We start from the raw sequence: 16,671 nt of genomic DNA, 5'->3' as shown, positions 1-16,671 counted from the left end.
CCAGTGGCAAATCTGAGCGGCCTCTGCGGCCAGGGCCCTGCACTGAGTGCCTACCTGACGATTTATGTATGCCACCGCTGTCATGTTGTCTGACAGAACCCGGACAGCAAGCCCCTTCAGAGTCTTTTGAAAGGCCATAAGAGCCTGGAATATCGCTCTCAGTTCCAAGCAATTGATGGACCACCCCGCTTCCACGGGTGTCCAAAGGCCCTGAGCATAGCTTCCCTGGCAATGTGCTCCCCAGCCTAGAACGTTGGCATCTGTTATCACCAGGCACCAAGAAGGAAGTGCAAGAGGCATTCCTTGGCGCAGCATCCTGTCGGAAAGCCACCACTCAAAACTGAGCCGGGCCGCAGGGAGCAACATTAGTCCGTGTTGATATTCCTGGGACATCGGAGACCATTGTTGAAGCAGGGCAATCTGCAGAGGCCTCATATGCGCTCTCGCCCAAGGCACCACCTCCAAGGTGGCCGTCATCGACCCCAGCAGCTGGACAAAGTCCCAAGCTCACGGACGAGGCATCCGAAGGAGCAGACGGACCTGATTCTGAAGCTTGCACCACCTTTGGTCAGGGAGAAAGACAAACCCTGATGCCGTGTCAAACCGGACCCCCAAATACTCGAAAGACAGAGGGGGTCAGGTGACTTTTGGGTATATTGACCACCCAGCCTAGTGCCTGCAGGACCTCCACCACTCTGGCTGTGGCAAGACGATTTTCGGTTGCTGAATCCGCTCTGATGAGCTAGTCGTCGAGATAAGAATGAACTCTGATACCCTCTCGCCTGAGGCAGGCAGCTACGACCACCATTACCTTGGAGAAGGTATGGGGAGCTGTGGCTAGGCCGAAAGGCAAGGCCCGAAACTGGAAATGTTTTCCCAACACCACAAAGCAGAGGAACCGCTGGTGTGGAGGCCAGATAGGAATGTGCAAATATGCTTCTTTTAGGTCCAGAGACGTGAGAAACTCTCCTGGCTGAACCACCGAAAGGACGGAGTGCAGGGTTTCCATGCGAAAATGTCGTACTCTGAGGGCCTCGTTGACTCTTCGTAAGTCGAGGATCAGTCTGAAAGACCCGCCTTTTTGAGGCACGACAAAATAAATGGAATAGCGGCACCGGGACCACCACTCCAAGGTGCAGCAAGACTTGTAAGGTCTCCTCTACCGCCGCCCATTTTATGGCAGTGCCGCATCTGGACTCCACAAACACGTCTCTCACCGGGGCACCGAATTCCAGTCGGTAACCTTCTCTGATCAGATCCAGGACCAACTGATCCGAGGTAATCTTGGTCCACTCCTTAGAAAAAGGGAAAGACGTCCTCCTATTGCAGGCATGGAGGAGTGGACCGGCGTCCCATCATTGTGGAGGACGCCCCTGAACTCCTGGCCATGACCCGGCCCCTGCGGAACGTTTGTCCGAGAGAAAGGAGTTCCTCTGCTGAAAATGGGTACATTGAGAAAACCCAGCAGAGCGCCCCGGGCGATACCTGCGAGCTTCAAGGAAGCATGGTCTGGAAGAGGAGGGAAACACAGAACTTTTGGAAGAAGGCCTCGGCCTATCCTCAGGTAACCACTGGGGTTTAGAGTCCCCCAGGTCTTTCACAATCTTCTCCAATTCCTCTCCAAATAACAGGAAGCCCCGAAAGGGTAGCCTCACCAGCCTTTGCTTAGAAGCCATGCCAGCCGACCAATGCCGCAGCCAAAGAAGGCGGCGGGCATAAACCACCACAGACATCTGTTTAGCCGAAGCTCTTACCAGATCATAAAGGGCGTCATCCAAAAATGACAGGGCCGACTCCATCTGCGGGGCAACCTCAGAAAGGGGCCCCGCACCATGGGCAGGCTGTTCCAGGTGGATGTGAAGCGTCTGCTCACGCTTTCCAAAAATACTAGGACTAGGGGGCATGCGATGAAACTACAATGTAGCAAATTTAAAACAAATCGGAAAAAGTATTTCTTCACCCAATGCATAATTAAACTCTGGAATTCGTTGCCAGAGAACGTGAAGGCGGTTAGCTTAGCAGAGTTTTAAAAGGGGTTAGACGGTTTCCTAAAGGACAAGTCTATAAACCACTACTAAATGGACTTGGGAAAAATCCACAATTCCAGGAAAAACATGTATAGAATGTTTGTACGTTTGAGAAGCTTGACAGGTGCTCTTGGCCTGGATTGGCTGCTGTCGTGAAATAAAATAAAAGTGGGAGGACGACCAAGGATTCCAAAGACTTAATGCCAAATGCTTTTGAGAACTATTTGATGAAGGCAAATCCTCAACAAAGGGAGGTCTTTAGAAAGACCGTTGTGAAGGTGAGAGTGCTTCGTTGTCTCCTGTCGTGGATAGGATGCTGTGCTCGATGGACTCTTGGTCTTTCCCATTGTGGCATTACTTATGCACTTATGCTGCAGCCAGGAAAGACATGCCCGGGCTGCATAGGAACTGCAAATAGACACCCTCAAGGCAAGGCCCGCAATTTCAAAGGGCCGCTTCAGCGCGGACTCCAGCCGCCGGTCCTGCATGTCTTTCAAAGGGACCCCTCCCTCTACTGGGAGAGTGGTCTTTTTTGTCACCGCCGTGACCAATGCATCCACTTTAGGCATCCCCAAAGGGGCCAAGTGCCCTCATGCAGAGGGTAAAGCTGACCCATAGCCCTGGCCACTTTCAACAGCTCATCAGGGTCAGACCATTGAGCAGAAATAAGCTCTTGGATAGAGTCATGCACAGGGAAGGCCCGAGTAGGCTTCTTAGTACTTGCCATCCTAAGATTAACAGAGGAGGCCTCACCTTCAGCAGGATCATCAATCGAGAGCTGGCAGCTGGTCGCGGTGGAAAATCCAGACTGCATTGGGATCATCCAAATCCAGTGGCGAACAGACACCCTCCTCTGGATCATCCGTCCCTGAGGGCCTGCCAGATTCCCCACAGCCCGACCACGGGGGGGGGGGGGAGGATATGCGCCACTTTCAGACGGAGAATTTACTCGCCACAATGCAACGCAGTCTCAAACACCTGCGGCAGAGCTCTTTTCAGCATGAACACCTTATGCATTAAAAGTACAAACTCAGGGGAGAAAATCTCACCCTGACCCTCCGCCTCCGAATTAGGAGAAACGGATGTAGGAGCTCCTCTGGCAGCTTCTAAACGAGGTGTCCCCCTGCACTCAGACTCCTCAGACCTGCGGCGCTTCCAAAATGGCGCCCGCTGCCAGCTCCATCGAGCGGGATGAAACATCACTCGCCACGCTCATACTAGCATGAGCATCTAAGGAGCACGTTTTACACAGCCCCGCTGCTGATCTGCGTTTACCACAATGGGAGCAGCACTTAACTCCCCCAGCAGCCATCGCCCGACTGGACAGAAATATAGTAATAAAATGGCAGCTTCGCGCCAAAACTTACCCCGTTCGGAATGGCATCCGCGGGACCTCCCCAGAAGAGCTGGGCACCACTCTCACCTCAGAAGACCGAGTCAACGAGCTCCGATCAAGCTGCACAGAATCTCTGGAAAAAGCCTCAGAACAGCCACGCAGTAAAAAGCATGCTCTTTTTTTTTTTTTTTAACGCTGTGAGGAAAGTTGGAGGCAGACAGCAACAGAGGGACTCCGGGAGGCGAGGGAATGGGTAAGGCAGGGAAAGGGCGAACCTATATGCCTTTAAAGTGGGCACCACCAGCCACAACACCCCTGCTCAACTGGCAAAGCACAGGAGCCACCCCAAGCAGTCTGAAATCCAGGAGCTGATCAAGCTACATACACACCTGCTGGGAGATAGAGAAATATTGAAGGCAGTTGGGGCTAGCCGTCCAAGAGGCACTATGGTTTTCAGTGTTCTCTATCTCCACCTGCTGGTAGCGGATGATACATACCTGTAGCAGGTGTTCTCAGAGGACAGCAGGCTGATTGTTCTCACGACTGGGGTTGACGTCCACGGCAGCCCCCACCAACCGGAACAAAACTTTGCGGGCGGTCCCGCACGCAGGGCACGCCCACCGCGCACGCGCGGCCGTCTTCCCGCCCGTGCGCGACCATTCCCGCTCAGTTGAATGACAAGCAAATGATCAAAACGCAACTCCAAAGGGGAGGAGGGAGGGTAGGTGAGAACAATCAGCCTGCTGTCCTCGGAGAACATCTGCTACAGGTATGTATCATTCGCTTTCTCCGAGGACAAGCAGGCTGCTTGTTCTCACGACTGGGGTATCCCTAGCTCTCAGGCTCACTCAAAACAAGAACCCAGGTCAATGGAACCTCGCAACGGCGAGGGTATAACAGAAATTGACCTACGAAGAACAACTAACTGAGAGTGCAGCCTGACCAGAATAAATTTGGGTCCTGGAGGGTGGAGTTGGTTTAAACCCCAAACAGATTCTGCAACACCGACTGCCCGAACCGACTGTCGCGTCGGGTATCCTGCTGGAGGGAGTAATGTGATGTGAATGTGTGGACAGATGACCACGTCGCAGCCTTGCAAATCTCTTCAATAGTGGCTGACTTCAGGTGAGCCACCGATGCTGCCATGGCTCTGACACTATGAGCCGTGACATGACCCTCAAGAGTCAGCCCAGCCTGGGCGTAAGTGAAGGAAATGCAATCTGCTAGCCAATTGGAGATGGTGCGTTTCCCGATAGCGACCCCTTTCCTGTTGGGGTCGAAAGAAACAAACAATTGGGCGGACTGTCTGTGGGGCTGCGTCCACTCCAAATAGAAGGCCAACGCTCGCTTGCAGTCCAATGTGTGCAACTGACGTTCAGCAGGGCGGGTATGCGGTCTGGGAAAAAATGTTGGCAAGACAATTGACTGGTTAAGATGGAACTCCGACACCACCTTTGGCAGGAACTTAGGGTGAATGCGGAGTACTACTCTGTTATGATGAAATTTGGTATACGGAGCATGAGCTACCAGGGCTTGAAGCTCACTGACCCTACGAGCTGAAGTAACTGCCACCAAGAAAATGACCTTCCAGGTCAAGTACTTCAGATGGCATGAATTCAGTGGCTCAAAAGGAGGTTTCATCAGCTGGGTGAGGACGACGTTGAGATCCCATGACACTGCAGGAGGCTTGACAGGGGGCTTTGACAAAAGCAAGCCTCTCATGAATCGAACGACTAAAGGCTCTCCAGAGATGGCTTTACCCTCCACACGATAATGGTAAGCACTAATCGCACTAAGGTGTTTCCTTACTGAGTTGGTCTTGAGGCCAGACTCCGATAAGTGCAGAAGGTATTCAAGCAGGTTCTGTGCAGGACAAGAACGAGGTTCTAGGGCCTTGCTCTCACACCAAACGACAAACCTCCTCCACTTGAAAAAGTAACTCTTTTTAGTGGAATCCTTCCAAGAGGCAAGCAAGACACGGGAGACACCCTCAGACAGACCCAACGAAGCGAAGTCTACGCCATCAACATCCAGGCCGTGAGAGCCAGAGACTGAAGGTTGGGGTGTAGCAACGCTCCGTCGTTCTGCGAAATGAGAGTCGGAAAACACTCCAATCTCCACGGTTCTTCGGAGGACAACTCCAGAAGTAGAGGGAACCAGATCTGACGGGGCCAAAAAGGTGCGATCAGAATCATGGTGCCGTGGTCTTGCTTGAGCTTCAGTAAGTTCTTCCCCACCAAAGGTATGGGAGGATAAGCATACAGGAGGCCGGTCCCCCAATGGAGGAGAAAGGCATCCGACGCTAGCCTGCCGTGTGCCTGAAGTCTGGAACAGATCAGAGGCAGCTTGTGGTTGGTCTGAGAGGCGAAAAGGTCCACCGAGGGGGTGCCCCACTCTCGGAAGATCTTGCGTACCACTCTGGAATGGAGCGACCACTCATGCGGTTGCATGACTCTGCTCAGTCTGTCGGCCAGACTGTTGTTTACGCCTGCCAGGTATGTGGCTTGGAGGAGCATGCCGAACTGGCAAGCCCAACGCCACATCCCGACGGCTTCCTGACACAGGGGGCGAGATCCGGTGCCCCCCTGCTTGTTGATGTAATACATTGCAACCTGATTGTCTGTCTGAATTTGGATAATTTGACAGGACAGCCGATCTCTGAAAGCCTTCAGTGCGTTCCAGACCGCTCGGAGCGCCAGGAGGTTGATCTGAAGATCCTTTTCCTGGAGGGACCACAGTCCCTGGGTGTGAAGCCCATCGACATGAGCTCCCCACCCCAGGCGAGATGCATCCGTCGTTAGCACTTTCGTGGGCTGTGGAATTTGGAATGGACGTCCCAGGGTCAAATTGGTCTGAATGGTCCACCAGTGCAGTGAAGTGCGGCAACTGGTGGAGAGGCGGATGACATCTTCTAGATTCCCGGTGGCTTGAAACCACTGGGAAGCTAGGGCCCATTGAGCAGATCTCATGTGAAGACGAGCCATGGGAGTCACATGAACCGTAGAGGCCATATGACCTAGGAGTCTCAACATCTGCCGAGCTGAGACCTGCTGAGACGCTCTGGTCTGGGAAGCCAGGGACAGGAGGTTGTTGGCCCTCGCTTCGGGAAGGAAGGCCTGAGCCGTCTGAGTATTCAGCAGAGCTCCTATGAATTCCAGAGACTGGACTGGCTGGAGATGGGACTTTGGGTAATTTATCACAAACCCCAGCAGCTCCAGGAGGTGAATAGTGCACTGCATAGACCGGAGAGCTCCTGCCTCCGAGGTGTTCTTGACCAGCCAATCGTCGAGATATGGGAACACGTGCACTCCCAGCTTGCGTAGATACGCCGCAACCACCACGAGGCACTTGGTGAACACCCGTGGGGCAGAGGCGAGCCCAAAGGGCAGCACACAATACTGAAAGTGCCGTGTGCCCAGACGGAATCTGAGATACTGTCTGTGAGCTGGCAGTATCGGGATGTGAGTGTATGTGTCCTTTAAATCCAGGGAACATAGCCAATCGCTTTTCTGAATCTTTGGCAGAAGGGTGCCCAAGGAAAGCATCCTGAACTTTTCTTTGACCAGGAATTTGTTCAGGCCTCTCAGGTCTAGGATGGGGCGCATCCCCCCTGTTTTCTTTTCCACAAGGAAGTACCTGGAATAGAATCCCTGCCCTTCCTGCCCGGGTGGCACGGGCTCGACCGCATTGGCGCTGAGAAGGGCGGAGAGTTCCTCTGCAAGTACTCGCTTGTGCTGGGAGCTGAAGGACTGAGCTCCCGGAGGACAATTTGGTGGAGGGGAGGCCAAATTCAGGGCGTATCCGCACCGCACTATTTGGAGAACCCACTGGTCGGAGGTTATAAGAGTCCACCTTTGGTGAAAAAGTTTTAACCTCCCTCCGACTGGCAGATCGTCTGGTACGGACACTTTGATGGCGGCTATGTTCCCATGGATCCAGTCAAAAGCCCGTCCCCGGCTTTTGCTGTGGAGGCGCAGGGGGCTGCTTAGGCGCACGCTGTTGACGGGAACGAGCGCGCTGGGGCTGTCCCTGTGCCTGATGAGGCCTTCGGGCCGGCTGGGTGTACCTACGCTTGTTGTAGGCGTAGGGCGCAGCCTGCCTGGCCCGGGAAAAACGTCCACCTGCTGAGGTGGATGCTGAAGGCACCCGGTGGGAGAGTTTGTCGAGGGCGGTTTCCCGCTGATGTAGTTGGTCCACCAACTGCTCGACCTTCTCACCGAAAATATTATCCCCCCGGCAAGGGACGTCGGCCAGTCTCTGCTGGGTGCGGTTGTCCAGGTCAGAGGCACGCAGCCATGAGAGCCTGCGCATCACTATACCTTGGGCCGCAGCATGAGATGCCACGTCACAGGTGTCATATATACCCCTGGACAGGAACTTTCTGCAAGCCTTCAGCTGCCTGACCACCTCCTGAAAAGGCCTGGACTGCTCCGGAGGGAGCTTGTCGACCAGGTCCGCCAGTTGCTTCACATTATTCCACATGTGGATGCTCGTGTAGAGCTGGTAAGACTGGATGCAGGTCACGAGCATGGAAGATTGGTAGGCCTTCCTCCCAAACGAGTCCAGAGTGCGAGACTCCCGCTCCGGGGGCGCCGAGGCGGTATCCCTCGAACTCCGTGCCCTCTTGAGAGCAGAGTCCACGACCGCCGAGTCATGAAGCAATTGGGGCCGCATTAACTCTGGGTCCGAGTGGATCCTGTATTGGGACTCCGCTTTCTTGGGGATGGTGGGGTTAGATAGCGGTCTCAACCAGTTCCGAAGCAGTGTCTCCTTGAGGACATTGTGTAACGGCACCGTGGAGGACTCTCTAGGTGGTGATGGATAGTTGAGGACCTCGAGCATCTCAGCCCTCGGCTCATCCACAGAAACCACGGGGAAGGGAATGCATATAGACATATCCCTGACGAAGGAGGCAAAGGAGAGGCTCTCAGGTGGCGAGAGCTTTCTCTCAGGTGAAGGAGTGGGGTCGGAGGGAAGGCCCACAGACTCCTCTGAGGAGAAATATCTTGGGTCCTCCTCCTCCCCCCCACGAGGCCTCTTCCTCGGTGTCGGACATGAGCTCCTGCAGCTCAGTCCTCAACCGGGCCCGGCTCGACGTCGAGGCACCGAGACCTCGGTGGCGTGGTCGAGCGGTGGTCTCCCGCGCCGGCGGGGATGAAGCTCCCTCCATCGACGTTGACGGGGACTCCACCTGCGTGGCAGTCGAGACCGGCGCCGCAAGCGGCGTCAGTGTCGAGGGCCTCGGCACCGGGCTAGAGCACGCCGGCGCCTCATCAACGGCGCCGAGGGCGCAAGCACCCCCGGCGCCGGCACAGTCTGGCGCATCAGCCCTTCCAGGATCCCCGGAAGGATGGCTCGGAGGCACTCGTCCAGGCCCGCTGTCGGGAAAGACGAAGGGGCCGGTAGAGGTGTCGGTGCCGGAAGCTGCTCGGGTCCAGGAGACTGCACCGAAGTGCTGGCACCCTGACGTGCTGATACCTCTACGACAGAGGGGGACCTCTCCTCTCGACGCTGCCGCTTCCTCGGCGTCGACTCATCCCTGGCGCCGGGAGCCGGATGCGTCGTGGGCGACCGATGACGGTGTTTCTTCGCCTTTTTACGGTGCCCGTCATCGGCGCTCGGTGGGACAGAAGAGGAGGAGGTGGATCCCCCTCGGCCTCGAGGAATCGGATCTGACAGGGTTCGGTCCCGAGGGCCCTGGGTAGAGGGAGTGACCGGGGCCGATTGCCCACGCGGCCTCTCACCCCTGCCGTCTCCGGAGAGCCGGTGGACCGACGGGACCTGTGCTCCTGGGGTCGATGCCGTCGGTGCCAATTTCGTGGACATCGATACCGGTACCGAAGATCCGGCCGTCGATACCGATGCCGTCGAAGTCGAGGGGCCGGCACAAGTTCCAAAAAACCGGTCCCGAAGAACTTGCCTCGCTACTTGTGTCCGTTTCCGGAGACCGAGACACAAGGTGCATGTCTTGGTATCGTGCTCTGGCCCGAGGCACTGGAGGCACCAAGCGTGGGTGTCGGTCTGCGAGATATGCCGGCCGCACCGACCACACTTCTTAAATCCACTCGGGACCTTCGAGGACATCGACGGAAAAATCGCGTCGGCGAAGTCAAAGTCGTCGATGGTGGCGGTAAAAATCACACCTCGAAAATAAATCGACCGCGCGGCCACAAGGCCGCAACGAGACGCCCCCGCTAAAAGACGAGGGAAAAACAAAGTTCAGCGTTTTTGTTTTTTTTTTAAAGGAAAAAGAGAAAAACGGAGAACACGAAGAGAAAAAAAAGCTTGCGGCGAAAGCGCAATCCGGTTTCCGGGGCTGACAGAGAGAGACGAACGCGGCTCTCTCCAACGCGGAAAAGAAAAGACTGAGCGGGAACGGTCGCGCACAGGCGGGAAGATGGCCGCGCATGCGCGGTGGGCGTGCCCTGCGTGCTGGACCGCCCGCGAAGTTTTGTTCCGGTTGGTGGGGGCTGCCGTGGACGTCAACCGCAGTCGTGAGAACAAGCAGCCTGCTTGTCCTCGGAGAAAGATGGATACAACCCATCAGTTAATGGATTCATCTGCTGCTAATGACAAGGAACGCTTTATTTTAACATGAGCGACTTCTCTAAATGTGAGGACGACCAGACGTTGGTGTGTCAATGAACAGTGAGGACGATTAGGGATGTAGGGGAACAGCAAGCAGGCAAGAAAGGCAGGATCTCAAGTGAGTCAAATTTTAAACACCAAGAGTATAATTTTATATATAATACATTGAGGAAATGGCAACCAAGGTGAGGGATTCATAAGGAGTGTCACGTGGTCGAGTTTCCAGGACCCCATGAATAAGTTTAATAGCTGTGTTCTGCACGCACGCATCTTTGGCGTCCGGTCCAAGAATGCTTGGCCCAGAAGGGTGCTACCAGCACTCAATGCTGTGGAAGATGAGAGCTCCTCAATGTCGTTGCATCACTAGTGTCCAAGTACAGCTCCAGACGCCATGGGGCATATGCTCTCGATACCGATATTAATGTATCGGACTTCTGCATGCCGAATGGCCTCTCACACATGACCTCTATAGTCTTCTCAGTTCTCTTCTGTCTAAAAGCATATAGCGAACAATCAAAAGTCTTATTATGCTCAGGTCTTAGACATTACAGGAATACATCAGGTGGCGAGTTTATGGGATTTAAAGGTGGAAATAGCTGCAGTGAAATAAATAAACAGCTCAATTATAAAAACCTTTGTGAGAAAAACTCTCTCAAGCAATGGAAAACCCAGCCAGAACCCAGGCCTAAACACAGCCAAGAGCTGCTAGAAAATGAAAGAAAATTAAATGGGCCAAAAACTAAAAAAGAGGAAGGGAACAATGAAAAAGAAAAAAATCCCATGCTACTCATGCAAATGAAGAGCAGGAACGCCAAAAATAGCATGAAAAAAGGTTCTACTCGCTGCCACGATGGAAGACGCACTTTCTCAGCTCCATGAAAAAAGTGAAACTGGAGGTCCCACATGACTCAGGAAGGTACTCGAGAATGATCATAACCACGAGTGGTGTGGGCCTACCAAAGCCTTCTTAAAGAGAAAGAAACACAGGATAGCGTCCACACCAGGGCTCCGTCAGGGGACACAACCCAGTTGTGAAAATACTTGGCCTGCTTGTCCTCGGAGAACAACATTTATGGCTCTCTCAGCAACACAACTACTTACCACAGAGTATGTTCTTCTCTGCTACTGCAACAAGGTTAGTGTATGGTGGAACTTAGGGCTGCATTCAGTAAACAGTGCCAAAAGTTAAGCACCAGGAAAACTTTGAACTCAGCACTATTCTGTAAAGGGTGCTCGTGGCTCAGCTCTCTTTACAGAATAGCCAACTCTGGTCAAAATACTGCCATTTGCTTGGTTATCTCACTAAACATTTCTTCACATATTATTCCATTTTATGTAACCTCAGCTTTCACTTGAGGGCCAGATTATGTTTAAATTAGGTAGTCTAGTTTTTAAAATATCGTATGGAGCTATATCAGGTTATATGGTGACATTAATATGCAGGCCAGTATATGGGAGAATGTATCTTATATGACATTCTAATTTTTTTAACATTTGCCAGCCCTAAAGTGATCGCTACTGGAAATTATTTCAGACAACTTTTAAGAATCAAGCAGCAGTTTTTGGTTACACCTTTCAAATGGGATCAAAGCCTTATCTAGTTTTGCTAAGATGATGCTTAGAACCAATCTTTTTAGGAAATATGTTTTAAATACAGTGAATTAGTTATAATTTTGTTGTTAATTTAATGTATGCTCCTAGATATCTGGTCTAGCTCTCTTATTGTTATCCTTTTTGAACTACATTCGGTAATAGCAGACTATAAATTTTATAACTGTAAATCCTGGCATGCAACTTGGACGCACAGCCCCTAAATTAACACTACACAGAATTCTTTGAAACACCCCTGACCCAACTCTGCCCCTCCCATAACCACGCCCCCTTTTAGACTGCACATTAGAGGATTTGTGCACAGATCTTTATAGAACCAAGCAGTCAGATCCGTGTGCAAATCCATATTAGAGCCAATTAACATCAATAATTGATAGTTAATGGCTCATCAAGAAACTCCAAATAGCCCAAAACACTGCCGCCAGACTCATATTTGGAAAACCAAAATATGAAAGCGCAAAACCCTTAAGAGAGAAACTCCACTGGCTCCCACTTAAGGAACGGACCACGTTCAAGATCTGCACGATCGTACACAAAATCATCCAAGGAGACGCCTCGACCTACATGCTAAACCTCGTGGACCTGCCTTCCAGAAATGACAAAAGATCATCCCGAAAATTTCTTAATCTACACTTCCCCAGCAGTAAAGGACTAAAATACAAACTTGTACACGCGACCTCCTTCTCCTACATGAGTACGCAGCTGTGGAACGCACTACCAGCTAACCTGAAAACAATCGGCGAAATATCCAACTTTCGTAAATCTCTGAAGACGTACCTCTTCAATAAGGCCTACAAACAGGACCCATAGCTTAACTACACCACCTCACCAATCCACTCTAACCCGAAAATCATCTTTCTATACCTATTTTCTTATTACTTCTTTCCATCCTTAATCTCTTTGCATCACCGATTGTATCTGACACCCTGGAATGGCAATGCCATAACAGACCTCTGTAAGCCATATTGAGCCTGCAAATAGGTGGGAAAATGTGGGATACAAATGCAATAAATAAATTAACTAATTTATTTGCACTTCAATCTGGGTGTCAATTATAGAATCCAGGGGTAATATCTTTCGCTACCTTAGGTCTTATATAGAATTTGTGTGAGAAGATTTGTTAAGGAGCACCAGCATTTTACCTGGCACCTCATGCACTAGAAACAAACAGAACTCAATACTCTGCTTCCATCTGCTGGCAGGGGGATTAAAGCAGAGTACTATGGGCTATCCAGTGAAACATCTGAGAATATATGCTTAGAAAGTCTTATAAAACCTTTAAAATCTCATGATATTTTATCGCCAAAGATAACAATTTAAATATTTTCACAAAAATAGCATATAAATACAACTAATTTAAACTATTTGTATTTTAGAATAAGTTCACTTTACCTGAATCTGTTCTGGTGTCCACTGGTCCAAGTTAACTGATTTGACCTTTGATATATGAACACCAAGATTTCGATGAATTCCAGCACATCTTATGCAAATGAACACCCCAATATTCCAGGAAGCCCATCTTGGACCTGCGGTAGAACAAAAAGAAAATCACTGATATATACACGTATGGAAAAGAAAATGATTAAAAAAAAAGAAGCGGTTGTCTATTTTAGTTGAGCACTGGTACAGCCTGACATTTCCACTACTCAGTTAATCAGGATGGATACACAAACGCATGGCACATGAAGGGTTGAAACTCAGATTGACAGCAGCAGTTAGGAAGAAAGACTTGTTTCTGTGCTAATCCTGACTGGTTATAAATCACCCAAGAAGAGACTAAATGTTATTCCAATCTCTCTGCAGTAATTTTAACTACAGTTGTCTACCTGTTTAAGGTTAATTTATGAGAAAGAACTTTGCTCAAAACATATGATTCAGACTCCCATGAAAAGCTCTCATCACAAATTCTGAGTTTCTTATTAACATAACATAGAGAATGAAGGCAGATAAAGAAGGTACACAGAATCTTGTTTTAACATACACCAGTCCCTCTAGATCTGCTAGTCAGAGGAAATGGAAAAAATGAAAATGTTGTAAGCTTATATCATTTATAAATAGATTACAATAGTTCATGTATTTCCAGGATATATTTAACCAGATCATTGACCTAATAGAGAACCTGTTTAAGTTATGTTTGCATAGCAAATCATTCTTTTGGGGTCTTACATTTTGTATATAATCAAACTGCCTCAGTCTGACAAACAGAACATACAGTATATGCCTCAGAACCATTATTAATGTATATCACTGTTATATCTGGTGTATTGTAACCTGTCTCAGTTTGGATTCTAAAATCCCATAGCATTTCTATATTTTCATTTTCTATGATTTTATTCTGAATTTCATGCACCAAATAATTTTAGTCACACTAAATATATTCTTTTTATATAAGTGCCAATGAATTAATCTGGAAACTGTGTTGTATCCTTTCCTATATTCAGTTTGGACGATTCTGTTGCTGCCACTAATAATGCAGTCTACAGTTTCCTCTTTTTCTTTACAGTCTACATTTATTGTAATTGCTCATTTGCTTGATTTTTGTCTTCATGACATTTGTTTGAATCGCTTATTCTTCAACAGCAAAAATTACAGCTTAGGTTTCTTTTTTTTTTTTTTTTACTTCCATTCTGTTGTGAATTCCATGGGGTCCTTTTACTAAGCTGCAGCAAAAAGAGGACCTGGTGCACCTCTGTGCGGGTCTTTTCCGCATCTTATGGCCATTTTTGCTGCAGTTGTAAAATGGCCTATTTTCTTTTTTGTATTAAGGGCCATGCGCAAATGTTGCCTTTAGCATATGGCCATTTAAAAAAAAAATCAGAATATGGCCATTTAAAAAAATAAAAATCAGAGCATGAGCACTTCTTTTTGCTTCAGCTTAATAAAAGGACCCCATGGGATTCAAAACAGAATGAAAGTCAAAAAAATGAAACCTAAGCTGTAATATTTGCTGCTGAAGAACTCAATGAAGTTACATGGAAATACTTTTAAAATAAATAAGAGGAAATATTTTTCACTCAATGAATAGCTAAGCTCCGGAACTCATTGACAGAGGATATAGCAAAAGTGGTTAGTGTATCTGAGTTTAAAAAATAATGTTTGGACAAGTTCCTGGAGTAAAAGTCCATAGTCTATTAGACAAAAAGAACCCACTGCTTACCCTGGAAATTGATGCTACTGTTTGGTTTTCTGCCAGGTACTTGTGACCTGGATTGGCCACTGTTGGAAACAGCATGCAGTCCAAGATGGACCACTGGTCTGACCAAGTATGGCTAATATTATGTTATGTGGTTGGTAAAAATGTTATAGGCCAATACTTTTTTTTAGTAACTCCTTTTTCTTTATCTTTAACAATTAAGGAAAGCCCTTCCTACTGTTATCCATTTCTCCATAGATCCTCTGGTCAATAAGGTATTTAATTAACAGCTATTCCGTCATGTAGATTGGACAAATATTTGAGTCAGAAGCAAGTTTCAGCTGTAGTCCAGCAAATGGGTTAAGAGGCAGGAGTGTATGGGGATCACTCCTACCACCCATACACACCCCTTGCCCTGCCAAATAACCTACCAGGGTAGATCGGGGGGGAGGGGGTGGGAATGCTGCCTCAAGATGCTGATTGGGGGTGGGGAGGAACAGGCTTTAAAAAAAAAAAAAAGCATAGCGTGGATGCATTTACCATACTGTATTATCATGCATTTACCATGCTTTAAGCGCCTCTCCTGTACAGTACCTGCTGTGCAGATGCTGGTCATGGCTCCAACAGTCACCACACAGAATTTACAATTATCATTTGTTAATTTTAGCAACTAACACACAGTGTCTCCAAAGCTTTATCACACTTTACTAAACAGGCCCCTAAACAAATTCAATTGTAGTACACAGTTCTAGGAGCCATATTAGGTCGTGGGGCAAACAAGCGTTCATACTCATTGTGCCACATTTTACATGTCCCCATAGGAAGAGCATTGATTTGACTAAGGTGACCTGCAAATTAAGCATAGCAAATACATGAACTTTCAAGACCACAGAGGCCTAGTGGGCATATGCCTAAAAATACAAAACATCCCCAGCACAACCAGATCATGGACTATTACTACATTACTGCTCACCAAGACCCTGGCAGGCAATAGCAGACTATCTCCAAATATTTATAATGCAATGTCTAACCTCCAACCCATTACATAGTAACATAGTAACATAGTAGATGACGGCAGAAAAAGACCTGCAGGGTCCATCTAGTCTGCCCACGATAAACTCATATGTATATACCTTACCTTGATTTGTACCTGTCTTTTTCAGGGCACAGACTGTATAAGTCTGTCCAGCAGTATTTCCCGCCTCCCAAACACCAGTCCCGCTTCCCATCACCGGCTATGGCACAGACCCCGTATAAGTCTGCCCTCCCCTATCCTAGCCTCTCAACCACCAACCCCTCTTCCCCCCGCCACCCAATTTCAGCTAAGCTTCTGTGGATCCATTCCTTCTGCACAGGATTCCTTTATGCCTATCCTACGCATGTTTGAATTCCGTTACCGTTTTCATCTCCACCACCTCCCGCGGGAGGGCATTCCAAGCGTTCACCACCCTCTCTGTGAAGAAATACTTCCTGTCTTGGAACGCAACTCCCAAACCCTAACCCATTGACTATTAAAGAAGGAAACCTGAACATACACCTAGAAGATGAGCAATCCCAGGAAGTCCACTGTCTATTAGATTTCCTAAAGAACTTGAATTTATCACTAATTAGTAATGGACCCACACATACAAGGATGGTCATCAATTAGATGCTGTATTTGCCCCCTCTCCCCTTCATGACCCGATTCAGAAATCATGGAAGCCATCTGCCCTCATATGGTCTGACCACAAAGTTCAAGAATTTAAACTACCTATAATTTATACCAAAGAAAAACACACAGAGGAACAATACTATCCAGAGGTAAAATAGATGGAACCAAACTGTGGGATGGGGTGACAGCGAAACAATACCTAGAGCCAGATTCCACACCAGAACAGCTTGTTACCAATTGGAAACTAGCCAAATCCTCCCTTGAAGACATAGCACCGATGACAGAGAGAAAGATCATAAGAATGGCTATCAACCCCTGCTACTCC

The 16,671-nt window shown here is 49.0% G+C and overlaps 1 protein-coding gene across 2 annotated transcripts in view; it reads right to left on the bottom strand.

Moving 5' to 3' along the window:
- SMAP1 (small ArfGAP 1) overlaps nt 1–16,671 on the bottom strand; it is a 384,385-nt gene that overhangs the window by 262,760 nt on the left and 104,954 nt on the right. For both annotated transcript variants that reach the window (XM_030199008.1, XM_030199009.1), the window contains exon 2: nt 12,955–13,088. In XM_030199008.1, the coding sequence (XP_030054868.1) occupies nt 12,955–13,088 (134 nt within the window). The remainder of the gene's footprint in view (nt 1–12,954; nt 13,089–16,671) is intronic.

The sequence above is a fragment of the Microcaecilia unicolor genome, chromosome 3, assembly GCF_901765095.1.
Source record: "Microcaecilia unicolor chromosome 3, aMicUni1.1, whole genome shotgun sequence".
NCBI classification, from domain to species: domain Eukaryota; kingdom Metazoa; phylum Chordata; class Amphibia; order Gymnophiona; family Siphonopidae; genus Microcaecilia; species Microcaecilia unicolor.
This window is presented reverse-complemented; position numbering and strand designations above follow the sequence as displayed.